The sequence below is a fragment of the Melopsittacus undulatus genome, chromosome Z (genome assembly GCF_012275295.1).
Source record: "Melopsittacus undulatus isolate bMelUnd1 chromosome Z, bMelUnd1.mat.Z, whole genome shotgun sequence".
NCBI classification, from domain to species: domain Eukaryota; kingdom Metazoa; phylum Chordata; class Aves; order Psittaciformes; family Psittaculidae; genus Melopsittacus; species Melopsittacus undulatus.
Window position 1 is genome coordinate 15,012,332 of NC_047557.1, and position 27,644 is coordinate 15,039,975.

Genomic DNA, 27,644 nt, shown 5'->3' on the forward strand with positions numbered 1-27,644 from the left:
ACACACAGAGTCTCGGGAGCAGGTTGAAAGACCCCTTATAGTAAAACTGACATCTCTTAGTCAAGGGTGTATTAAATCTAGTTAAGTTTTAACTTATAAAAAATGTTATTTGCAGCATGCGTATCCCGTAACGTTCCACCAACAGGGCTGGGTCAGTTCTATGACAGATATAGGCCTCCATTTTCTGAAACAACTAGCCAAAGCCTACTGTTGAGGGACCTCTGGGTGAGGAGAAAGGTCATGTACCTCTTCCACTACATACATAAGCTAAATACATTGAGCTGGAGCTACCATGAATTCCACAAATTATGCTGCTGCTGGTGTTGCATCCCTGGATTCCCTGGAATACAAGCCCAGGAGTGCATTGGACAGAACTGAGTTCTGCAGGAAGCTGGTGGGAAGAAACTGGCCAAGATTGTCTCTGCTTTATCTGTCTCTGGAAAAGTGACCCTAGCAAAAGCTCTGGTACCCATCTTGTACTGTGCTCCCTGCATCTAGAATCTTTGCCTTTAATAGTCACAGTCATATTTTGTACTTAATTCTTAAATTAAGAGATGTTTCCTCTCACATAGGAGCTGAAATAAAGACGTCAGTACTTGAAGAATTAATACAAGATGTTTTCTCTCACAGCTGTAACAGGAAATATTAATTGCTATACTTCAGCAGTGGCTCATTGGCAAGAATTTGGTAGCTGATATTTAAACCTACATATCTGCCTTATCTTCAAACCATTGAGGCAAATTCTGAATTACCCCTTTCTGAGGTTGCATAGGGATAAACATCATAACAAACATTATATTTATATTCAGTTCTTTCCTATATTTGGTCCAATTTCATATTCTATGTTACAATTGCAATAACTATTTATACAGAAGCCCACAACAGCAGCTGATAATTGTTCAGCCATTGAATTGTGCCTCAGCTGTCTCACTGTGATAAGTGTATTCTACATACATTTCACATAGTCTTGTGCTAGTGAAAAATTATATATGCTGTGTGTTGTATGGAACTTCGCCTCAGTAGAAAGGCTCATTATATTCGTTTTGGATAATGCCTCCTTTCTGACATTAAGAACAAACAGATGGGATTTGAGAAGCTGCATTACCAAAAAAAGCTCTCCTTTGAAAATCTGTAATTTCTCCGTGACCCTGGTTGCTCTGACAGATTCTGCTCAGGTTTGCTTCATCTTCCCCAATTATAATTTATGACGCAAGGCAATGATCCATCAAGCCATATAACATTAGTTGGAGCTTACAACGGAAAAGGAGGGACAACACTTCCTGCCACCAGTAAACAAGAAAACTCTATCATTACCTGATATAAGCTATCAGAGTAGAAGAGACCTTATCCAAGAAAAAGGTTTTGCAGGAAGCATTGAAGAGCTGCAATCTTCAATGTTGGAGCTGGGGACCCATGTGACAGAGCATAGCAGCAAACCCAATGTTCTTGTAAGCTCAGTCCTGACCCTACTAAAGCCAACAGCAAAACTCCCACTAATTTCAGCAAGCTGAATATTTCCTCTGGATTCAGTTTATGGCTGAATCTCACCTTATTAGAGAGTGGCAGATGATGTCTTAATTCTGTGCCATAATACTCAACTGTAAAATAGAAAAAATGGGAGTTATCCACATCAGCAAGAGAGAACAAGGTAAGTCTTAACACAAATGCTTGCACAGCACACAGCCACCCTGAGACCAGAGCTGCTGGAGAAGTGGGGGCAGCCAGGGAGCTTTCTGCTGCCTTCAGTTTACCAGGAAATACCTAAATCTGGCAATTTATTATGGTGAGAAGTATCAGGGGAAAAATAATTCCGCCTATCAAATGAGGAAATTTTCCTATTGGAAACATTGCTAGACAGTCACACTGGGATCAGATTTCCATCACTCTGTAATGGAAAGCAAGTATTAAGGTTAGAAGGTTGGGAGCAAAAGATCTTAATTTCTTATGAAGAAAGCATACATAGCCATCCTGAATTATTGCCCCACAGAATGAAACCAGCAACGGGAAATAAGGGCACTAAAACCAGTCCGGGAGCAATCAAATTTGCAACCCTCTCCTAGGTTATCACCAGCATATTGATATATGTCTTCACTTGGAGGAAAGAGCTGTAGAACTACAAAGGAAAGCCTATTAAATTCTGTAATAATTTTTACTACACATTTTAAGCAAGAAAACATAATGCTTCATTCTATTTAGCAGTAGGATTAATTGCTTCTTTTCCTTGAACTCCATCCAGCTGAGACCAGCTGCTGATTTGCTGAGCTTGGCAACATCCCACATATAGGGGTTTGATACCTCTTGCAGGGAAATGCCCATTCCACTTCCAGGTGAGATGTGACACTTATACATAGGACAGGTTATTCACCAACGGACACTTACCATGATTTTCATTGTTACGCTGACTGCTGGTAAAAAGAGTTAACTTTCAGCTTTCTCATAGAATCATAGAATAGTTAGGGTTGAAAAGGACCTTAAGATCATCTAGTTCTAACCCCCCTGCCATAGGCAGGGACACCTCATACTAAACCATATCACTCAAGGCTTCATCGAACCTGACCTTGAACACTGCCAGGGATGGAGCATTCACAACCTCCCTGGACAACTCGTTCCATAAGAATTTCTTCTTTATATGCAGTCTAAACTTCCCCTGTTTAAGTTTTAAACCCATTATCCCTTGTTCTGTCATTACAGTCCCTAATGAACAGTCCCTCACCAGCATCCCTGTAGGCCTCCTTCAGATACTGAAAGGCTGCTATGGTGTCTCCATGCAGCCTTCTCTTCTCCAGGCTGAACAGCCCCAACTTTCTCAGCCTGTCTTTGTATGGGAGGTGCTCCAGTTCCCTGATCCTCGTGGCCCTCCTCTGGACTTGTTCCAACAGTTCCATGTCCTTTTTATGTTGAGGACACCAGAACTGCACACGATACTCCAAATGAGGTCTGACAAGAGCAGAGTTGAGGGGCAGGATCACCTCCTTCGACCTGCTGGTTACACTCCTTTTGATGCAGGCCAGGATATGGTAGGCTCTGTGGGCTTCGAGCGCACACTGAAGCTGGCTCATGTTCATTTTCTCATTGACCAACACCCCCAAGTCCTTCTCTGCAGGGCTGCTCTGAATCTATTCTCTGCCCAACCTGTAGCTGTGCCTCGGATTGCTCCGACCCAGGTGTAGGACATTGCACTTGTCATGGTTAAACTTCATGAGGTTGGCATCAGCCCACCTCACAAGCGTGTCAAGGTCCCTCTGGATGGCATTCCTTCCCTCCAGCATATCAACTGAACCACAGAGCTTATTGTCATCGGCAAACTTGCTGAGGGCACACTCAATCCCACTGCTCATGTCACTGACAAAGATGTTGAACAAGACTGGTCCCAACACTGATCCCTGAGGGACACCACTCATTACTGGTCTCCAGCTGGAAGACTTCTCCTTGGAAGTCAGGCTTCTAAATCTCAGTTTTGTAAAATCCTGGGTGTTGAAGGGGAAATTCCAATTGTAACTACTCAGCGGGATGCACAGTAGTCACAAGGACAAGGACAAAGCAACAAATAGCTGAGGAAAGGAAAAGTCTCATCCAGCACCACAGAATGCCAGAGGTAAGGTTCCTCTTTCTCCCTTCCATCTTGCTTGTCTCCCTTCCTCTGCGCATCCAGCTGCCAGCCCTGAGAGCAGTCCCTGTACCCCACAACCTAACTCATTTTCCATGGGGAGTGAAGGTGATAAGATTTGCATGAAAAAGAGTTTGGGAATGAGCTCTGAGGCCCTGGTGCTTGACAAGCCCTAGAGCAATGAGTTGGGGTGTGGAAGGACAGGGAAGGTTGAAGAGCAAGCCTTGGGAGAATGGGCCAGGATGTAGTTGTGGCAGGAATCTCAGTTGGAATCCAGAGAATGTGGGAGTTGTGAGAGGGTCTGCAACATTGTGATTGGACTATTTACCTGGAGAGTTTCACAGTGACCAATGAGATTGAACGTTGTATGTATGTTCACATTGGGAAAGTACAGAACAAGGGGATAAAAAAGGCTTGGTGGTAATAAATGAGGATTTGAGTCTCTGCATCAACTTGAGTCCATGTTGTGAAATGCCACAATTTTCAGACAAAAAAAAGGCCATTGCCATTTGTTATAAAAATTTCGTCTTAGCCATGATCTAATCCAAGTAATTTTATTTACAATTGATTAATATCGAGAGGCAATAAGCAAGCAGCGTTGGGTGTGCCTGGGAGACTCTGCTCCACCAAGGACGCACACCAGGATCTTTGGAGTATAGTCTCTTCTACTTCTCAGTCTTAGGTTTTAGCCAATCCGTTGTCTTCTTTACCCGAATGTCGACGTGGCCCCTTTCCTTTGTTCTTTTCTTGTTGCTGCGGTCTTTCTCCAGTGAAGATGTTGCTGAACTTTCTTAGTAATGTATTAACAGAAAAACACAAGCTTAACCGTAGTCTTAACATTTTGTTCTATACTTTATATGATTATTTGCCTAGTACCCAAGTATGCAACATCCTGTAAAAAATGTATCTCTTGGTTATCTCCTTAAGTCAGTCGAACCCTTAAACGGAAGCTCCCTTACAAAAACAAAGCAATTGATTAGGAGAGATTATCCCCTTTGTTTCTCCTTATTGACAGGAGCACTTATGGTAATCACAGTCACAAAGGAGGGCTGGTTTCACACAGAGTGCAGTGGCAACAAGGACGCCTAAATTCCTGACACGAATCATTCCTGTATATTTCACACACTCATCTCCCAAAAATCTGTTAAGTGAGCTTTGGTTTTTAATCTAATTTTTAATCTACTTGTCCTTTTGTAACCAGCCAAGTTGTTCCCAGGATGTCTCAGCCTGCACATGGTGGGATGGTCACGGTGGCTGCCAGGTTAGACTAGGCAGCTCCTCTGCTCCAGCACCTCCAGTTTGATGCCAGCACACTTCATGGCTGCCAGCATGCAATGACTGACTGTCCTCCTCCTCCTTGTCGACTCCATTTGGATGCAGTGAATGTGTCTGTCTCCTTTGGGGCATTGGTAAGGCATCAGGCAGGAGCACTGGGTCTGTGTCTCTGGGAATGAATGTGTTGGAATTTTAGCCGCAAATGTCGTGACTAAGCCCACATTTTATAGGTTGACAACATGTCAAAGTCCAGTGTGAAAAAAAAAAAACATTATAGGAGGCTCATGATACGTTACTTACTAAAAGCCTATAGTCATACTCTAGATGGTAGGGTATTGAGACTAGATACAAAACCAGCTTTAAATGCCAGGTTTTGCAGCAGTGGTTTAGATACAGAAGCAGAAATTAAGTATCTATTTTTATCCACTGACTTTCCCTGACCTTTCTTTTAAACAAAAAGATATTAAGTTGACTTTCTGTTCCAAATTATCCTATCACAGAATGTTGCTGTGAAATGGAGTCTTAAGGTCCACATTGCATCAGTTCCTATTTCATTAAAGCTCCCTTTATGAATGCTAAGCTACCTGCTGCTGGCCTGTGGTAAAGCTCAGTCCTGCGGGTTATTTCATTACCCATTTCTGACCTAATCAGATTCTGACTCCTCATATTCTTTCCCAGAAATTCCCTAGGCAGGAAAATAAGTTTCTGCATTCCCTTTCTTAAAACATACAAAAAATATGTTTTCCTCCATTTAGCAGGACTGCAGTGTCTTTTGCATCTGTGTTGATACCAACTCCACATTCTAAAATCAAAACTTCAAATTTATGAATGTTTGTGCATTCTCATGAGAAAGAGGGCTTTTATGAACATGATGAGGAGGAAAGTCCAATTCAAACCTCCTGAGCATCACAATGAATACTTATTTTATTTAATGTATGTTTTTGCCTCTCTAATTTTTCCTCAGTGAACAAGGCTCCTCTGTAGGGTTTTGAGAAAAGCACTGAGGTGCTGGCACAGAATCAGCTTTAAGCCATTTCCACAGTGGAAGCAGATCTAGGCTTCTTAGGGGCTCTGGAATAAATAAGCCCAATATATTTTTTAAAATTATAGCTACCTTCCCAGGAGCCCAAGGTGTCTATAGGCTCCGCCAGAGCATGTCCCTTCAGGGCCACAAAATGGTGATGCCCTCCGCTACAGCCCCACAAGGAACATTTCATGTAGTAATTTTATAGCCACGTACTACAAATCCTGTGCTATTGAAATCTTGCATCATCAAAACAGGGTCTCGAGATTGCTGCACACTGCTGTTGCTTAATTTATCATAACAAGACAAGGTGTGATAGGGATCGTGTTTGTCTCTGGAAGCAAGTGAAGGAATAAGTGTGGCTGCCACTCAGCCTTTTCCTGGCAAATAATATGTGCAGAGCCAGCCAGCACCTCAGACATTTACAGGAAAACCTACTGCTCTTATCACCAAGTTACACAGTAAATAGCCAAGTTGCACAACAGTGTTTATAAAATAATCCTCTTAGGGATTTCAGCAGCTTAGCGAGTTCATTAAAACTTCTAATAAACACAGTTTTCACATATGGTTGTTTTCAAATTTTACCATTAAGGTCCCATTAAGCCTGCTGGCCTCAGTCTTGCTTTTTAAGTAGCATCATGATTTAATTTCATAATTTAATTATATGCTATAGAAGGTGTGGCTCAAATTAACTACTGAATTATAAACTACTGCTTATAGTAGCCTGAAAGGGAATGGACAATAACACTGCCAACTACATTTTTGTGATTAGAGATTCAAAAGTTAATTTTACTGAAAAAGTTCCCTTCATTTCCAAGTTTATTTTGTGCCTTACTAATGGGAAGTGACAATGCTACACCACTTGTGGGTAAAGGGAAAATGCGTGTATCTAGGTATAACACTTGCTATCAGAGACACAGGACTAACCACAGTTCCACCCTCTTCCTACCGTAAATTGCTCATATTGACCATAATGCTTGTAAATCTCATTCCTGGAGCAGTGAAGGAGTCATCACATTTCATTTTTTAGATCCAAAGGGCTGGATAAATCCCACCATTTGAAACTCTTACCTGGACACTCCTCCCAGTCATAGCAGATGTCGTAGCCACAGGGAACTTTCTTCAAGCTCTTTGTGGAGAGCTTTGCCCTTTCCATAGCCCAGTCCAGGTTGGAATTATCATGACAAGGGCCAGCATGCAAGAAATGAAACGACTGCTCTCCAAGGCACAATTCAGCTGCATACTGACAGCTGGGCTTGGTAATGTTCTGTTCAGAAGCAGCATGTAGCACACAGATGTCGTCTGAGTAGTGGCTGGCCCAAGGGAAAAAGAAGAATTATTTTAGCAGGCTGTGGAGCAAGTCCATGCTTCTAAACATTCCATCAGCACACAGCAAAGCCATGGCCAGGCTGGGTATCTGTCTAGGCTGTTCTAGCTACTGCAAGACCTGGACCTGATACAGCATCATGCTGTGAGCAGAGGAAGCTTTGATTCTGTCAAACAGATGAGAAATGGAGGACGTGCCTATACCAGAAATCAGGAAGTGCTGTTACCTCTGCAAGATGGTTTGTCTGAGTTAATGCAGCCCTGCAGCTGTGTGTGACAGTCTGCCTCTGAAGCACAGTTAGTTTGGGACCAATGGCAGGCAAACACAGCCATGCTGCTTGTCGTTTCTTTCTGTATCGCGCTTGGTTCCTGAGTGGATTCGTTCTCAGCAAGTACAGGCGTTTCCAAGCAGCACTATTTTGTGGAGCCTAGTCCTCTCCCAAAGAGAGGGAGCAATACAGTTCACCTTGTTTATGTTTCTGAATTAAGTTTATAGTGTTAGTCAACAAAACATTTCTAGTTCTCAGAGGATTTGGCCCATGTATGTTTGACAACGTCTATCACCCACTTAACATGCTCTCTCCCTTCCCAAAGGCTCTTGACAGAGAAGATACCTGGTTATTTGGGCATTGACATGAATGAGATGAATTCCATGCAGAGGGATTTGCCTGCAGTCACAAAGGAGCCCTGTGGTGGAATGTGTTTTGATTTCAGCACTACAACTGTCCAGCTCATATGCAGTTTGTGGTCATCTTTCCTATCTCCAGACCAACACCTTCACCTTGGCCAGCCATTTACTAAAAATCCTCTAGGATAACCCTTAGTTCACTTAATTGCTTGATGGTCTCTGCAAGTCTTGTTATGTGGAGACAATAAATCCAAGTTCCATACACTTTATATGCTCTGGATTCTGAAACATGCGGTGTATTTTGCAGAATGTTAATCTGAAAAAGGTAAATCTCAAACATAAGGAGCATGACCTAAGGTGATGACAGTGAAAATATAGAAATTGGAAGAATAAAGAGAAGAAAAGGAAGGCTTGGAATCTCCAGTAGCAGATGATAATGTATATTAGAAGGATGTGCCATGGTGTGCCATTTGGTTAATGTCATCATTCATTTATTTCACAGGTTATAAATGGGGCTGTAATTTGGATACAGAGGCACAGGTGCCTAATATCTGAATGGAAAGTAGTGCTGAATTTTTGTTGTCTTTTGTTAGTCTTTCTGATTTTTGTCACAGTAGACTCTTGGCCTATCAATGGAGAAACTTTGGCTTTTTTTTTTTCTAATTAAGGTACTTAACTTACCCACAATCTTCTTCTGGAGACATACAAACACACTGAGATCCAACCTCCTTTTGTCCTGGATTGCAAACACCTTGAATTTTAGTTTTCACATCTGAAACAAAAGAGTGAGAGTTATTGTAACTAGCAACAGAGTGAACAAAAATACCGTGGACTCCTGCTATGAAACCTAAAATGGATTTATGTCTACCTATCCCTTATTTCTCTCTTCAAAAGCTGCTGTGGTTGAGATTCTACAAGTAGACATCAGTCTTTGCAAAAATCACTTGAAAATCCTGTACAATGAGAGAAGCTGAAGTTTTAGTAGCATGCATTCTCTTACTCTGCTTTCATAAAGCCTTGTTAATACAGCTGGGGGTTGTTTTGTTTTTTTAAGAAAACAGTTTCAGTATCTCAATTTCATAATTAAATGGTACCATACATTGCACCCCAAAATTCTGAAATTAATGCAGAAGTCTGGGGATGAAATTATATGGCACTGTGGTAGGCACAAAGTAAAACCAAAATTAATCAACAGTTGTTACACATCTTAAAACCAGGCAACTAGCTAAAAAAGTGCTGTTAATACCAGCAGTATACAAACAGTAAGGTATCTACAGGCATACTGACCTTTTCCACATGTAATAGGTCTCAAAACAGGTGGTATCCAGGACAGGTCTTTCCCACAGGTGTACTGGGTTTGACCAGTGACTACAAACCCAGTCTGGCAGCTCAGCTTTACAGTTTCATCAACACTGTACTGTTGCTTAAATGGGGAAATTGTGACATTGTCAGATGTTGGTGGCCTGAGACATACTGAGGCTGTAATAAACAAGAAATAAGTATAATTCTTGATGGTTTTATGGTGTTTTTATGGTAGATATTTACAGCAAGTCCTAATGCTTCATCTAAAGAGCCATAAAGGGGCTTAATAACACTGAACATTTGACTGACATTCAAAACTAATAAATATTTAACATAATTAAGTCTAGAAATTTTCAGTGAACTGTCATAGTCTTTTTAAATATTTTTCAATCAATAACTAAATAATTGCAATGTGTTTCTACTGTTTGCCAGCATGAGTAATTTAATTTTACAGTTTCAAAATAAGAATGGCATTAACAGCTTTTTTTTTTTTTTCCACATGAAGCCAGTAACAGAACAATTAAAATTAATGGCTGTAGAAAACTCATAACTTGGTGTTAATTTTTTCTTTTTTATGAAATGAACACTAAGTCAGTGAAATCACACCAGTTTTAGAAAACTATCAGAAGCTCTCCTGTTAGCAAACCCAGGTCAGTTCTGGTCCTTTCTTCTTAACTGGAATGTAGATACTTGAAAGCTTCGATTTATTGTGGAAATTTTGAAGGCAACGTGGGTGGGTGGTGTACCATTTAATACAAAAGTGGCAGACAAATTCCTCTAAGAACACTTTCTTCACCACAACTCTATCAACTTAAAGATAAGTAAGTCTGGAAACAAAAGGTGAGTCCTTCTGGTAAAGATATTTAAAAGCAGACAAGAGAAGGACCTCACAGCATCCATCTGAGGGCTTTTTAAAGCACTGAATATTACAATGTCCTTACAAAGAACATAATAGCTGTACTTCTGAATTGAAAGTGGAATGATGCAGTGACTCAGCAGGCTTTCGCTATATCTACATAAAATACCTTTCTAAAATGCCATCTTCTCAAATATCATTACAGATTCTTTTGTTAAAACCTGCATTAAAATGTATCTTTTTGCCTTTTTCTTCCACTCTTGTTTTGTTGTTGGGCTAAATTAGTTTTCTCTTTCTTACGTTGACATTCAACAGGTTGCTGCATCCAGGTTTGATCTGGCAGACACCGAAAGAATTGATAGCCACTGAGAACATGACCGCTCACACAAGCAATTTCAGCTTCTTCCCCCACAGCATACTGGTTTTTTTCATTCTACAAAAAAAAGAAACCAAAAAACCCTCATAAATCTATGGTAATGAGACTGGACATTGTTGAAAGAAACAATGGTAAAAGCCTGATGAGACGATGTAATGAATGCGTGTTTTTCCTACTCTGAAATAATGAGTCATCCACTCAACCTATATAATGGTATGTTTGTTCAGCTGAACTACCAGATGTCATGGTTACAAAACAAGAATTCAAGGACCACTGTTTGAAATTAGCTCTACCTTGCCTTTGCTTCAGTTGCTGGTGGACTTTGATGGAATAAAGTCCTACAGGGTGCCACACGCACAGCACCATGCTCGCTGGCACAGTAACTAGCTTGGGTATAAGACATATGTAGCAAAGAAGCTATAAAATTTCCCAGCTCTGCAATTAGTATACTTGCCTTCTGTAATGCTCATTTTTCATGCTCACCCTAATAAAGCCATATTCTGGTGGGTCTGGCCTGGAGCATCCAGACTCAGGTTCACCAATCAAGACATCCTCTTCTCTCTTGGCTTCATCATCGTTTATACAAGGAGCAACTCTGAAAAATAAGATTTGCTGGTAATGATGTATCTTAAGCATTGGCATCACCAAATGACAATGGCAGAATGTCAGGAGCTTTGGAAAGGAATGCTGTGTGTCCTGTACCCCTCTCCATTGTAAAAGCCCAATATTATTCTGTTAAATAAAAGACGATGAACATCAAAATTTGCAGGTGCTGACAGAAGTGAGGTTGCAAGAGCATTAAAAAGTGATGGATAAGGGCTACAATTTCTACTGACATTAGTCGTGAAATATTTTTCTGGACTAAGAAAAAGAGGCAAAGAACAACAGACAGCAGAAGTCTCTAAGAAGCCCATGTGTTTTGGCTGGGTTTAGTCAAAACCCACCTGCTGCCATCAGGCAATGGCTAAAGGAGGCTAATATCTGTGAGCATGGAGCTGTACAGACATGGTTTCTAATCGAGATGAGTAGCAAAGAACTGTGGAGCCCATTGCTTTTAATCCTCTGCTATTTGCTCCAGAATTGACTCTGTAGTCATTACAGCAGGGATGATGAAAATCCTGCTTCAGCTCTTAGTTCCAGTAGAAAGACTGAATGTGCACAAAGTGTTGCTCTTGAAGATGCAAGAAACTGAGCCAGTCTAGGGTTGGAGTTAGGGTTTAAATTGAAACCATGCAAAACAGGTACATCAGACATACTCAGAGTGGAAATATGAAAAGGTTTGTGGTTTCAGTTGAATTCTCACTGAGACTAAGCTCAGACCTAAATGTCCAAGAGAATAAGATGTGATATTCAAAAACCAGAACCTGCAAACTCCCGTGAAAGGGAACAGATGAGTTCTCCATGGTTTTGGACAAGAAGCTATGTAAAGCAGTGTTAAGAGGTCTACAGGCACACTTTATATGTAATTCATCAGTCGTTTTTAGGAATGAACAATGAATACAACCAAACTTGCAGCAAGTTCAAAGATTTCCAGGTATTTCCTTCTCTCAGCCACAGCACAGAAGTTCAGAGAAGACAGATGTCTGCTATTTCTCCTTCTGCCATTCTGGAGGACCCCTTATATCAGCCTCATGACTAAGGAGATCTTTTGAATTATCATCTTCTTACCTGTCTGTGAACACAGAGACATAACAGTCTTCCTCTTCTTCCTGTTCACCTTCACAAGGCTTCCCGCCGTTCAAAGGGGTGGGGTTATTACACTCCCGGGTCCTTCTTCTTTTGAAGGAAGCATTGCATGAACTCCATTCAGACCAGCAACCCCAGCGGCCATCTACAGCAACTGCAGGAAATAAAAGAAATCCCATGTTTTGGTAGATTTGTACCATACATAACATTTCTCTTAAGGTCGCACACAAAAGAAATTATGGTGAACTCATTATAGCGATTTTCAGAGGTGTTAAAATTGTTACTCTTAAGGGATTAGATTGTATATAGAAAAGTGGTTTTTTTTTTTTTTAAAGAGGTCAGCCAAATTCCAGCTGTTTTGTTAAAACCTAAAATATACCTTTCTTTCTAGTTCTTATCACAGGTAACAGTCAAACCCAAAAGGAGCTAATTTGTATTTCAATTGCACATGCAGATGTTTGAGTTTTTGTAATGCTGGCAGCCTTTTTATTTAGGGCAGTATTTAATGAGTTATTAAATAAACCTGAACTCTAACACCATATCTATATCCCTAATACACACCATATGCAAGCAAAACTAAAACACTACTGTCTTCTTTTAGCCCTTTTGTTTTTTTTTGTCTGTGCCAACATGAGACATATATATAAAAAAATACTTACACATCCTTTTCTACGTAAAATATAGTTTCTACATTAATCTCTATCTGCATATCTTCTATTGTTCATGTTTTTCAAACATGATATTTCTTTATCAGGGTCGCAAAATGAGACCTGTAACTGCCTTAGTGATTTTCTATTTGTCCCCTTTTGGTCCTTAAATATAAATATACATGATCATATGTATAATGCTGGCAGTCTCTTCTGTGTCCCATAGGCATGATACTAGTGCCAATTTAATTAAAAATGCTGTTTGCATGAAGTAGTTCTTTAGATTCTTCAGAATGATGATTATGTTCCCTCTCCTCAAGACAAATGAGGTTTCCTTCAACATTTTAATCAATTCTTATCTCCATTAGCCATTTAGTCTTAAGTTTAATAGGCTATAGGGAAAACTAAGGAACTGGTTTCATAATTTTTACATCGATTATATTTGATCTCAACTTCATATACATTGCTGAAAAGCTCATTTGCTTTTGTCTTAATTGTGTAGCTAAGGAATCTTCTACCACGTCTTACAATTTCTTTTGAGCAGTGCCTATTCAGTTTGATTCTCTATTTTCAATCCTACCTTTATTCTTAATCTTTCTGACCATCATCATGTCATAAGAAGTGCTATGAATTTAGTAATGGAAGGTTATTTCAGGTTAATCCTTGATCAATAGCTACCAGAAGAACTATGTTTACATTATGACAGTATCACCCCAAATACCTGATTTGTATCCTGGAGCTCGTGTCTCACAGCTTTTGCCATAGGTGCCAGCTTTGCACAGGCAGAGGCACTCTGTCCCAAAAACCACAGGCCTGCCGTTGTTGGGGCATGGGGCACACTGGCAAGGGTCAAACCTTCCCAAGTACTCTCTCAGGGCTCTCTGCAGGTTGCGACGTTTGGTCACGGCACACGGCACGTTCTTCACCAAATCCACGATAGGTGACACCTGGAAGACAGCTGTTCAGTAAGCAGTTACATAGACACAGCAAGGTCCTGCTGGGAGAGCTGCAGCACTTCTAAAGGCACTAGAGCCTTGTGTATGAAGCCATATCACACAGGAGTCAGGCATGCTGAAAGCTGTAGATGCTTTAAAGGATCATGACAGTGCTATACATCCATATGGAAGTATTTAAGGCCAGGTTGGATGGGGCTTTGAGCAACCTGGTCTAGTGGAAGGTATCCCTGTTAATGGCAGGGGATTAGGACTAGATAATCTTTAAGGTCTCTTCCAGCTCAAACCATTCTGTGATTCTATACTTATCCTGTTTATACTTCTTTTCCCCAATTTAGGGCTCTATGAGCCAGTGGAAAATGAAACAAGTGGAATACTATGCCTAATAAATCAGAACATTACAGATGACATGGGGTTTGTTTCCATGTGGTTCCTGCCATAGGAGACAGCCCTACACTGCCTTCAGAATCTCAGCATCTGCAATTAAAGATCACTGCATTCAGGCTGGTTTTGCTGCTTGCCTTGACTGCTTTGACACTGCTGCAGAGTGGCTGCTGTGCCAGCTGTGGAAAGAGGCAGCTTACTGCACTCACAACAGTGCTGGCATGCTGCATTAGATGAGCAGGACAGAGATAACAGGGGACTGTTGCTTTGTTTCAGTTTGGCTATGTGCCATACCTTGCAACAAGTGAAAGAGCACAGGGACAAAAAGTGTTCCCAGCACCTTGGGCTGCTTTCTTGCACAGTAACTTATCCCTGTCCATGCCTGAGCTCCTGTTGGTGACACAGGAATTCATTTGCATTCCTCCTTCTTACTCTAACTGTCCATGGACAATGCAAACCTGGTGTAGCTTAGAAACCTACGTGCACAAGAAGCAGGTCAGATAAATGCTTTGTATATTTATGTTAAGCCCATATACATTCATATCACACACAGCATCACATTAAAAGAGAAAATACCCACAGAGCTCTCTGAAAAACTGTTAATTGGTGAGTGCTTTACTACCTCAACATTTTTCTTATTCTTCTCCTACCTCAAAGTCAATCACAACAGGATTGTCCTTTACTGATTCCAGCCAGTCTGTGAAGACTTTGTGTTCTGGAAAAGCCTCCTTTTTCTCCCAGGACAGAGCTGCAGCATACTCTGACCTGCCACCCTTTACCAGAGAGACCGACCGTTCAGCTGACTCCAGAATGGAACCTGAAATGGGATTTCACCACAGTATTGTCAGACAAAGGTTCCAAAAGCGGTGGATGTAACAACAACAGTCTGAAAGTGTAAGAGGATACAAAACAATATACTAAGATTTTTTTAAGCTTGGAATAATGAAGTCTAAGCTCAGAAAAACAATCCCTGCTATGACAGCAGCCTGTCAGTCTTTCAAAAGGAAATGTCTGAGACCTCAGTGATATATTCAGAACTACACAAGACAATGAAAAAAATTGCAGGAGGTACAGCAGGCTTCACTAGAATACACACTGTGAGGCAGGATCTTTATTCTTAGCTGTTAACACTTGAGTAATGGGAAATTATTATAAAATGATGACAAAAACCATGTAAGTGATGATGAAATCCCTATTTTCATTGATGCAGAATATGACTTGCCATTCTTACAGAATGCACCATCTTTCTGCAGTTCCTGAGACACATTTCTGACATTGCCAGGGATGTCTGGTGACATGAGAAAAATAGAAGAGGAAGATCAGGGAGTATATTATTGTTGCCAAACTCTCTCAATGTGCCCTGAGCGGTCCTTAAAGATCATAGACTCAGTCATGCTCATGTGTCCATTTCCAATTTCAGTATGCTTGGCCCTGGACTCAGGGCTATGGGAAATGTTTGTCAGATCTGTGACTGACTGGAAGAGCCAGTGCCACTGGATCACCAGTGGTGGTGCTTCAGAGCAGAAGAGTAGTGCTTCTACATCGTATTTCTTTTATATGTTTCCAGGGCTCTCTTTGGAGACAGTGTAACACTGGCTTCTCTGGAACAGCATCTGCAGTTCAGCAAAACTGGGAGATCACCTGGAGCTAAGGGAAATGGTATCTCTAAAAGTAAGTAAGAGGACATTGGCCCTGTTTTCATCATAGTCACCTTCATGTTTCACAGTCATCCTGTTTGTGGTGCAGCTGGTACTGACTTTCTTTTTCTTCCGGAAGAATACACGCCTTGTTGTTTCTGTTCGGACACACTCTGTTGATTCATCCACTGCCAGGCCTAGAAATATCACAGAGCAGCAGCTTCATCCCCATAACCATGTTACATGATGGCACCATGCCCCCAGGTTCCCACATTGAGGTGAGCAATCACAGGTCTCCCTGAGCCTCACCCACCACTGGAGATTTTGCTGCTGCAGGCTCTTGCTTCCCCAGGTACTGACAGCATTGGACTGCATCATGCCTACTATACCGTTCAGGTACCCTCCCATATCCATGCAAGTTACAGCAACAGCATCAAGGATCACAGCTTTTAACTTAAAAATTCCACTTTTGTTATATTGCATTTTCAGTTCGATAGCCTGGCAGTCATGGAAATATTTTTAGAATAATTTCTAATAAATACCAACAACTTCAAGGACTGTATCCCTAAAAATACCACTCACACCTCTCAGACTTGAGTCCCACACTAGAGTATGCTGGAACACCTTTTCCTGGTGGCACTTGGTCTTGACCTAAAGGTTTTAGTTTCCTTAAAAAAAACTACTTTTATCAAGTAAGGAACCTCCTGAACTCTTCAAATTAATATAATGTAACCAAAATTTATTTTTGTTCTTTATCTAGGCAGTGTGAGTAATTGCTGGATCTATGCAAGTCTGAAGGATTTTTTTTTTCTGTTGGAGGACTTACTATGTGGTGTAAAACCTAAAAATTGTAACAGGAAAAGCTGGTAAGCATATTGTGAAAATTTCTTCTTAAAGATTACATACCTGAGTTCTTCAGTTCCTCAGAGCTGTACTGGTAAAGAATGTCATAGGAACCACCCACCTTCCCAGAGGTGTAGTAGTGAGTGCCGAAGTCGTCAAATATTCTGCTGTATAAAGCATAATTGTACTCCAGAGGCAGGTGGTTAAGAGCTTTTAGAAAGACGTCTGAGAGCTGCAGATCTGACTGTTTCATTGTGAAGTTTGCAACAGAAATTATTTTGTGGACTCTAATAAAGTTGGAATTCTAGAAGAAAGAAAAGGGTAGTCATAGCATCTACATAGGCAGTTAATTGGACTAGATGATCTTTTGAGGTCCCTTCCAACCCTTGGGATTCTGTAATTGCAGAAAGTGGAGAAGCCAAAATTATGTCCTGAGATACGTTGCTAGAACCAATTAATCATGTGTATCATGCTGCTTTAACCATGAGCAAACTATACTGGAGAATCCAAGATCCCTGTGAGGTCTTTGAGGACAATGCTTATTATTCCTTTACATTGTGGGTGTATATATCATTCTAAAGAAAATTAGGACTCCCTGAGTACCTACCAAACAGAAAGCAAAAGGATTCCTGCCAAAACAAATATACCAGGAAGTGATAAACAAAAATTTCAGAGGAAAGGCTTGGTTTGGTTTGCAAGCAATCTGGTGAGTGACTATTTTGGATACTAAGCCAATGTCATGAAGTTTCAGAATACCTCAGTCTGCTAAAACTAAAACAAAACCACAGGGATAAAGATCTCATTGAATTCAAGTGTCAAGCTATTAATATTAGAGGCAAAAGGAAAGAAAGTTCAAAAAATGGAAGCCTCTACTACTCTTACAAAAAACTGATATTTTTGAGACATCTAATTCATATATTTTTCTAGTGCTATAGGTTTTTAACTAAATAGAAAGGAGAGGAACAGAACATACCGAAAGGAGGGATTTATAAGTGTCAAAAGGGGTGGACAGCATAAGGCCAAAGCAAAAAGATCAAGAGCAACAGGAGGGGCATAAAACTGGAACAAATTACCACCCAGCAGATAGGAAAAATTCACTATTAAAAAAAAAGTTACTGATTTATACGTGGGTGCTTCTGCTGAATTTTGCTGCTGGTAGTTTGGCTCTACTCTTTCTGTCTCCAAGGTCACCTGGCTCAGAAGATTCAAGGATGCATTTAGACAGGGAGGTCTCCAAGATAGGACTGAGCAACGTAACACATGAACTGGACTTTGGCTCTCAGTTCTGCACAGCAGTGTTCATTTCTTTGCCCTCATTTGCACACTGGAAAATAAGCTAAGGATATGTAGCTTTCTGCTGCAGTAAGAATTAGTATGGAAGAAATAGTTATGTAACACTTCCCAGAGTTGTACTCAGCTCCTAAAATACCCTGTGGTTAATCCATTTTTAGGATTTTCAGGTGATTTAAGTTCTTATTCTCAATTTTCAGCTGTTTCAGCTAACATTTTAATTATGACATACAAAATTACAAGCCTCTTTGGCAAATGGTGATTCTAAAACCTTAGCTGGTTTTGGCATGCTTTCATCTCTTGCATGCTAAATATGAATTTCTGCTTGACATACATCTTGTATTTGCATTTGCTGCTAGTGAAAGTATCTTAAGTGCTTTTATTACTAGCAATTAAGTGTTTTTATTACTAGCAGTTTACCTTACAGTTGTCAAACCTAGTGATTTCTCTGTTAAATCTCTGAGGTGCACACAGTATTGGAAACTCTCACTAGTAGAACAGTCCCAAGAAACTGTATTCCAAAGTCTCTAGTTATTTCTGGACACATGTTTAATCATAGTGGTAAAACCTGGTGCCTATAGCAAGCTTGACCCATGAGTAACAGGTATTAATATAAAATATTAGTAGACCAGAAATTATTATTCCCAAAGAAAGCCTGCTCTGAATCAAATATGAATACTTGTCCTGAGTTCAGATCAGCACATATAAAACACAGCATTTCACCAGCTACTAAGAAGGAGAAAAATGACTGCTACAGCTGAACCCAGAACAGTACTCAAGTTCAGTTTTGATACACAAACAACTTCATTGACAAAAGGGGGCCAAACACAACCTGAGCTGGACTGATGTTGAGGCCAGTAGTTATAACTGGAAGTTTTCTACAAAGCAGGGTTTCACCTGAACATGTTGATTAAATAATATTTTATGCCAAATATGATAAGCGTATTTGCCACAGAATCATGTGTGTCCCTGCCTGACATCATGTCCTGGGTTCAGCAGTAGCAGCCATTTTTCTCCTTCTTAGTAGCTGGTGCAGTGCTGTACTGTAGACTCTCAGCCTGGGAACAGTGCTGATAACACCAATGTTTTTAGTTGCTGCTCAGTAATGTTTAGTCTGACCAAGGACTTTCTGAGACTCATGCTCTGCCAGGGAGGAGGGGAAGCTGGGAGGAAGCAGAAACAGGACACCTGACCCAAACTAGCCAAAGAGGTATTCCATACCACAGCACATAATGCCCACTATATGAACTGGGGGCAGTCACCCGGAAGAGTTAGATCACTGCTCAGGTAGGGCTGGGTATCGGTTGGAGGGTGGTGAGTGGTTGTATTCTCTTCCCTTGTTATTTCCCTTGGTGGTAGCAGTAGTGGGTTTTGTTATACCTTAGTTACTGGACTGTTCTTATCTCAACCTGTGGGAGTTAATATTCTTTTGATTCTCCTCCCCATCCCTCCGGGAGGAGGAGGGAGGAAGGGGGGTGAGAGGGGGGTGGGGATGGGGAGTGAGCGAACAGATGCGTGGTTTCTGAGTGATAGGCTGGGCTTAAACCAGCCTCTTGTCTTTGAGCTCTCGGTTTTTCAATTGTAGTTCAAACAGTCCATCTCAATTAGCTACTGCCAGAAACATTTGGAACATAGGTTAAGGGAATGGGCACAAATTCTGATACAAGACCTTCAGAAGCCCTTTGGAACAACAGCATGGGAATTCAATGACAGGAAAAGGAAGAAAACAAATAGTATGTAATAGCAACAAACTGGAGTAGTTTATAATGAAAGAATAGGAAAACAGTTTATAATGAAATGTGTTACAGAATATTCCAGTCCAATGGTAAGAATTTTTGTTACTTTTAGGATAGAGAAATGCAGGAAGTGGTCACCTAGACTCATCTGTGCAAACAATAGCCCACCCCTACTGCCATTAAACTATAAAAGGGCACAGTCTTATATCCCACAGTATTCAACTGTATTAATGGTACAGAATTTAATGGGAAAAAGGTTTTCGGTTCTCAGAAACTTTTCTGTGAATGTGTTATTTCCGAGATTATCATCAAGTACATCTTGGCAGCCATAAGACTCCAATATGTAAGTTAGTCATCAAATCAGAAACTAATGCAGAATAATTCCCAGCACATGCATATGTAAAACATTCTTGAGTGCACTTCATTTCTTTTCAGAGTTGTTTGCTACTGTTACTACACGGCATTCTCCCTACTTACTCTATAATTATTACAGGAAAAGAAGAGTTTTACCTGATCTGATAAGCTCAAAACTATGTTAAATCTATACTTTTTTAAATGGAATAAGTTAAGTTTATGATTCCTATACTAAAACAAGCAGCACATGTTGCATTATGGAAAGTATGTTACAACCTGAAGCATCCCGTAGTTTCAGAAAAACTTTTTAATGTGTGATTCTAGTAGTGTAGTTGGTTGTTTGCTTGTTTTTTTAAATGCAATGCCAGTACCTTGATAAGGAAAGAAGCCCCTGGTAGCTCAGTTCTGAAATGAGCAGACAGAAATCAAATCAAATGAAGAAACTTGAGGCAACATTCAGTTACCTTTTCATACGAGGCTTCAACAGCTTTCTTGAAGGAGGAAGATGATGTGACTTTAACCCGTTTCTTTCTTGAGAATAAAAATGGGACACCAGAAGAACTTTGAGCACCACGAGTGAATGCACTATGTCCATGAGCACTATCACTCAGGGGAGTTAAATCATTGTAGAAATCTGATGTTACGTCATCCTCTTCATCTTGCACCTGTAGATTTAGTAAAGCAAAACACATTTTCCCAAATAATAATCTGAAACAGAAGCCTACTAAGCAATGAGCTGTTGATTTTTAAGGAAGAAACATGCCTGATTGAGACATGTCAGTAAGCTGAAAATTGTTCTTAACACTAAAGATGAGGCTGAGAAAGGTTAATACATGAGGTGAATATTAGATAAGAAGTAGCATTGCTAACAGGCATTTATAAAAGAGAGAGGGGAAAAAAAAGGCATGTAATACTTTTTTGTTTTTACATTTCCCACCCTCATGGCCCAAAGCTTAGAAATAATTTTTAACAAAGTATTTCAACAGACATTTCAAAGACTGTCAGACCCTCATGCTATGTCCACACTATGACTAAGTCCCAGTCCCATGGCTTCTGTATTACAAGGCAAAGAGCTTCATGTTTTCTGTCCTTTCTTCATAATTCCCAGCTTAATTCCCAGTAGGTGGAGAGGAACTGGGAGCAAACCTGCCTGATCAAGTTGACAAGCCTCAATGGTGCTGTTGCACAAAGCACAAGGAAAACTTTAGAATCAGTTCAGAAGTTAATTTCTAATTACTAATTTCCTAAAACCCAGGTGTCTGAAAGATGCATTTTGCTTTCCTTCTCTAGACCTGTTTAATTAATAGGGTTATTAAGGAACCTGGGAGGTGAGGTGATCCATTTCTCCACTCCCGTTCTGCGAGAAGTCATACGCTTTTGCATGAAAACATACTGGAGTTCGAAAAAGAAAGCCTGATCCAGTGACCCCTCTATACCAAAAGCTGGTCTAAATGTTAAAAAGATACAGATAAGCTTTCAAAGGGCAGATTCACAAACCCTCAACACTTCTGCAAATGGACATCTGTAACTTAAACCACGCAGCTTTAAAGTAATCTGGGCAAACCAAGGCTTGTTTTTCCACACTGAATATTTATGCGCACAGTAATTTTTCACCATTATTTATAAAACCTACATGTTTCACAATGAGAACAAAAAGGCTTTGAATAATCTCCCCAAGAAAATGGCAAATTCACTAACACTGGACACTTTAAAGGTTTGTCTGGGACATCTTGTCTAGACAGTGCATTTGCCAGGAAGAGTGACCAGATGATCCTTGAGGCTCCTTCCAACCTTCTATTCATGTCATGGCGAATCCAATTGCAGTTTCCATGGAACATATCAGGGTGTTCTTTCATCAGTTGCTCCCCTTCAAGTAATACTAAAAACTCACAGCACTCTTGGCAAAAATCAGTAGTTCAGTTTTCACACATTAGTTGAGCTTCTTTCACATCCTGCATTCTGAAGGAGCAGAGCTCAAATCAAAACAAAGCCATGGCCACAGCCATGAGGAAGCAAGAGAGAAGCCCATTATCAATCATGTTGACTGTGCAGTGAGTAAACACATATCTGAAAAGTGTGAGTAGAGCCACACAACTGCTCAATTTATCCCATTTCCACACATCATTTGAAGAAAGTCCTGGCCTCACAAAGTTGAGAAATCTTGTCCTAAACCACAAGTTACTGCTTAAGACTTGAGCACACAACTTTGACTGTACTTATGGCAATTGCTTTTCAGCCAGGAGTTGCTAACTGAGAATACCTGAAAGCTGACAGCCTCCACGTTTGCAGGAACACGGTAAGATTTCCTTGTCTCTTTGCGTTTCACTGTGGTGCATTGTCCTCCATTGAATGAGTTACCAAGGACTTCCCCTCTGCTCTCTCCTGCCAGAATGTGAAATCTAACCGAAGAAAATATATCCAGAGATTAAACAATTCCAGAAAGACATATAGACTTCAAACTTTTTGTGACATTTAGCCACACTGAAGATTTTGTAGGTTTGAATGAAATGGCATTAACATCTGTGTTATGTAGCTGCTTTGAAATAAGTTCCTCTACAAGAACATCTAATTCACCTGAAAAATGCTGCAGGAGCAATCATTTTTCCTACTTTTCATCTGTGCTTAGTGCTCTAGGTAATTCCAATATCAGTATGAGAGTCACTCTTAAACAGAGAATGGCCTAGTAAATTGAACAAGCAGTTTTCCATTTCTGCCATAACTGGTGTTAAGCAGACTGCACTGAGTTCAAAATTCGGTTAACAAATGCATGACTACCTGGGATAAGAATCCCTTGTTTAGGTCTTATACTGCTTAAATTAGTAGTCTGGAAGAGGTGATGGCTGGTATCATGTGAAATATATCATAGACAAAAAAAGCAACACCCTCAACACCCTCAAAATTTCTGAGGCACTAAGCATAACTGAGGTGGAAATTGCCAGTATGTGGTGCTAAGGCTGCTGTGAGGCAGGAAGGGTAACTCAGAGAGCAATGCTCCTTGAGAGCTCTTTGTCTAGTCCACCAGCTCTGCAGAGCAAGACTGACAGATGAAATGGGCAAGTATTAGCCTGAAGTTTTGGCTGCATTTTTACAATTTCTACTTAATTTTAATACGAGAGATTATGTACTTTAATGTGATACTTTCAATGCTAATTGGGGATTATGTTTTTATGTAAATTAGTGAGGTAAAAATTTCTGGTTTATGAAAAATAAAAAAAGATGGCTTACCCACTGCCTATTAACTGTACACCTGGGATGCTCTCATACTTTCTGTTACACACGGTCTTTATCCTCCCACAATTTCTTTCATCAGAGTTATCCCCACAGTCATTTTCTCCATTACATTCCAGTTTTTTTGCAATACAACGACCTGCACCAGAGAAACAGCATCAGCAATGTGAAGATTCAGCATGTCTGAACACAGAAAAGGGTAGTCTGTTTTTTTCCCTAGTAAAGGTGTGAACTTAGGAAATAATAGTGAGGCAGTATGATGCATAGATTATTCCTATGAGAAATGGATGTTTCAGTTCTGCCAGTTTTGCCTTGCTTTGAAGATGTGAAGACTTAATTTTAGGATTAGCAAAAGGGTATGAGGATAAAGCTATTTTAAGGCTAATGAGGTATATTTAAATTGAAGTAAACAAGAAATACCAGAAATTCAACAAAAACAGTGCGAGTTTATGTTCAGACAAACTCTATCGATATGTTTGTACATTAAGAATTTGTGCAAAGAAATATTATTGGAACAGTGCTGCTGTCTAGTTGTCATGGTCATACTGACATCCCAGGCTGGAGACTGCACTTGAATTACTTCTAGTTACAGAAGAAACTGTAAATATAAGCTTCTACTAATTCATATGAAATTCTTAGGTAGACTTCTGTCCCTGCTTCTTTCCCCTGGAATTTGTGTATGGAATATACAAGACCTAGATTATCTGGACCTTTCTTCCCTCAATTTCTAATCATTCAACTATCTAATAGTGCAACAATTATGCAATGAAAATGATCATTACCACTTTCACACTGAAATTTATTCTTGCAATCAATTTCCAATACATTGCAGAACTTAGTTGGGAAGCATGGGCGGGAATCCACCAGTGACTCTGTACAGGCCTGACCCCCAAACTGAGATGGTCGCAGGAATGTCCGAACACGAAGCTGTAAGGCAGAAGAAATAAAACCAGGGTGTTTTGTGTGAACTGTTTTTGTAGCTGAGTGTCCCCTCAGGCACAGACACATGCCTCAGTGCTTCTGAAGCTTTTATCAAAACCAGAGTCCCAAAGGAAATAATTGTTTTTGCCCTTACAGCCTACCATGCCATCATCCCAGGTAAGAGAGGCAGTGATCTGTAAACCAAGAGCCCCACTAGCCCTGACAGAGCACACATGATGAAGTATTTGACAACCTGGGTTACACCTCTTGAAGAGTCTAAATTTCAGTCTCTATGTGTTCAGTTTTAATAGTACAGCAGGACATGGTATGCAACAATCTTAACAGAGATTTTTTCACGTTCTTTATAATCTCTGTTGAAATAGAAATACTCTGACAGGGACATGTAGTGCCATCCCCAAACCATCTGGCTTTGCTCCCACACATGGGGCCTCTTGTCTGAAGAGCACTGGATGAACTGGGAAAAAAAAAACGGTTTTCCTGACAGTTTCTGTTACCAAACATGATATGGGAGCAAAGTCTAAATCTTACTGGGTTTTCTTTCCCAAAGTCATTAACCTCCATGCAGAACAACAATGCTGAATACATGCTGCTAGACAAATCACTTCGCATATATTTTTCACTCTAAGGGCTGGTGGTGAGATTTATCTGCATGGGACTGAACTGTCGCTCCTCTAAGAATTTTTTTCCCACTGGAAAAGCACATTTCCTTGCAAACTTTTGTTACTTCTCTTCCTGTAGAGAGCTACTGAACTCAAACAGTGCAGGAAGATGTCTAGTAAAAATCAGTAATCAAGTGACTACGAAGGGAGAATGCAAGGAGCAACACCAGACCATCTGAAAACTTTTGAGCTCAAGATAAGAGTTACTTGTACTCCATTTGGGGTCCATAACACTCACTCTATTATTTGTGTGACCTTCCACTTCTTCCTGTCTTCCTCTCACTTGGACCTTGCTTACACTAATCTTCACACTTAACCTTGGAAGTAATGTCATTTTGACAGTTGTTTATATTTGTCACAAGCAGTGATATTTATATGTTAGAGGAAAAAATGGATCACAGTCCACAAAAGCACCTTTTTTCTTGAAGCAGCAAATATGTTGCACCAGTACCTGAAGTTAACAAAAATGAACAATGCTTCTAAATATGGGTGTATAAGAAACTCAGACATTTAGGAAGATATTTATTACCAAAAAAAATTTCCCTTTTTAAGTCTTGCAGAATCACTGTCTCCCACTTTCACTGTTTCTCCCTGCTCTGCTCTCATACTCTCAATCCCTGTTGCAGGATAGGAACCCCATAGGTCAGTTCACAGTCACACCTAGAACAGCTTCTTAATGTTTTCCTTATCCTGCATGGGCATCAGAAAGTTATATATATATATAAAGATCCACTTAGGGTATCAGACAGGTTTTTCAAGATTGGTTTTCATGCACAGAATAGATTTTGAAAACTGAGTAGGACATTCACAGAGTCGTATACTGCATCTGCACAGAAACAGAGCTGCTGCAGTTGATCTCAAAGCTCAGACCTAGCCACATAACTACCCCTTGCAATCTGCACTCCCCTCCACTTCCTAGAACCTTACATTTGCCAGGACTTGGTTCCTTTAGGTCAAATCCACTTGAACTTGACTTTTCATATCTTCCCTCTCTGCCATCTCACCTCTAAGTCTACCATCAGTCAACAGACACAAGCCCAAGAGGAAAAAAACCCAACATCCTGGGGTTTTATTCCACAGATATTAGGCACATCCTCTTCAGTTTTGTGTAGGCTTAAAAGGTTGGAGGAATGGTGCTCTGGATTTCTTAAAAGCTATCTCAAAATTGATCCTGACTACCAGTCTGACACACAGCCTGAGCATTTCTGGCCACTACTGGTCAGGATTTGTCAGTTAACTCTTTTTTAGTAGATGATTACATCCTATTTTTCTTATTTTTAGAACATACAGAATGCTATGGATAAGCCAGAGATACTGTGACTTTCTCCTGCTTAAAAAAATGCAATCCTACAGCTTGATTTATCCTTTATGTAGAAAAATCAACTTTAATTGTGACAATGGAACTTTTGAAGCAAGTTCTCATAAATGGATTTACTCTTTTTTTTCTACCTACTTGTTTTTTAATGCACGGGTCACATTCTGACCAAGGGCCAAAGTCACCAAGCTGACAGTTGATAGGACATGTTTGCTGGTTACATGCACGAGATTCCTGCTTTGTACACAGCTGGTCACAGAAGTTTTGACTATAATATTCATCCATTCTTATTTGCCTAAAAAAAATTTACAAGTTACGCTAGGAAGGAATCACAGATGTTTTCTAACTGCGTGTGAAGGCTGATACAGGAAATTATTCGAGCCCAATGAAAACAACTTCGGAGATAATAAGTAGTTGCAGAATGTTTATTAAAAGAAAAATGCAAACATGCTTTATGTTTATAGAGCAACTTTTTCTACTTCACTTCAATTGTCCCAGAGAATAGTACAGAAAAAGCCCAGAGGAAAAGAGGGGATTTCTCATAAATTTAGAGTATACCATTGCATTGCACCTAATTTGGTGCTGCCATATCTTTATTGGACTTTAATAAGATTAGTAAAATTAACCGTACAGGGAGAAACTTTCTGTACACTTGACAGCTGGAGCTGACTTTTCCCATGACAATGCTTTGAGCTGGGCAGAGCACTGGGCACTGGTCCCCCCTTATAAGGGGCTCACCCTCACTACATCTGTTGGCAGATACAGGTTTGTTGGAGGCACTGTAATGCTATATATACATAATATTGTATTTTCTTAGTTTTGCAATTAAAATATAATATATTCATCTGGTAAGCTGTTTGATATGACACATTTTCTCGGTATATTACAAAAGCTGGAGCTTCAGGCACAAGTCCACCTCCTCAGAATGTTGGGATCTTTTTCTCAGGGAATAAGTGGAGGCACAGAAGTAATGAGATAGGTTGACCCTACCTGTGCCTGGTCTGTGTGCCATAATTGCAGGTTTGTGAACAGGCAGACCACGACCCCCATGGGTAATGTTCACAGTAGCACCCCTGGCTGCTCCCAATCACAAGGCTCAGAAGGATCAGGTGCACTAACATAGTCTTGTCCGTAGTGAAGGTGTTCATCTAAAGCACATGGACAGGTAACAAGAGCTCAGGAAACTGTCATTTACAGTTATGCCTGTATCCTTAGACATTTCTTCTGATTTGCAGTCTATAAATCTGCTTCATGATACAAAGTTGCTAGGCAATGTATCTAGAAAGGGGCAATAATGCAAGACACACATTTATAAGTAATCTAATTAATACTTTAAGGACCAAAAGTCTCAATGACCTTTTTGGACACTTACTTATCAGGAGTACTAAGCATGCCTGCACATTATTTCTATTGATGAAATTGCTTATAAATACTTTTGAATGTAACAAATAAAGACCTATGATTGCTCTTCATTGCTTAGAGGTATTCTCAAAATATTTTCTAGGAATAAGAATAAAAGCACAAGACAGCTCATAAACATGCAAAAAATCAAACAGGTAATTAAGAGCAATGAGCC

The 27,644-nt window shown here is 40.2% G+C and overlaps 1 protein-coding gene across 1 annotated transcript; it reads right to left on the bottom strand.

Moving 5' to 3' along the window:
• Nucleotides 1-4,869: 4,869 nt before the first annotated feature.
• C6 (complement C6) lies at nt 4,870-27,216 on the bottom strand. Its single transcript, XM_005152105.2, has 17 exons — nt 27,059-27,216; nt 26,207-26,363; nt 23,935-24,079; nt 23,150-23,291; nt 22,185-22,323; nt 20,389-20,589; nt 16,608-16,848; nt 15,776-15,898; nt 14,715-14,881; nt 13,449-13,674; nt 12,063-12,234; nt 10,878-10,989; nt 10,319-10,451; nt 9,148-9,339; nt 8,542-8,632; nt 6,978-7,219; nt 4,870-5,051 (listed from the first exon to the last, which is right to left on the bottom strand). Exons 1-17 carry the CDS (start codon nt 27,214-27,216, stop codon nt 4,870-4,872), a joined length of 2,823 nt encoding a protein of 940 aa, XP_005152162.2.
• Nucleotides 27,217-27,644: the final 428 nt, after the last annotated feature.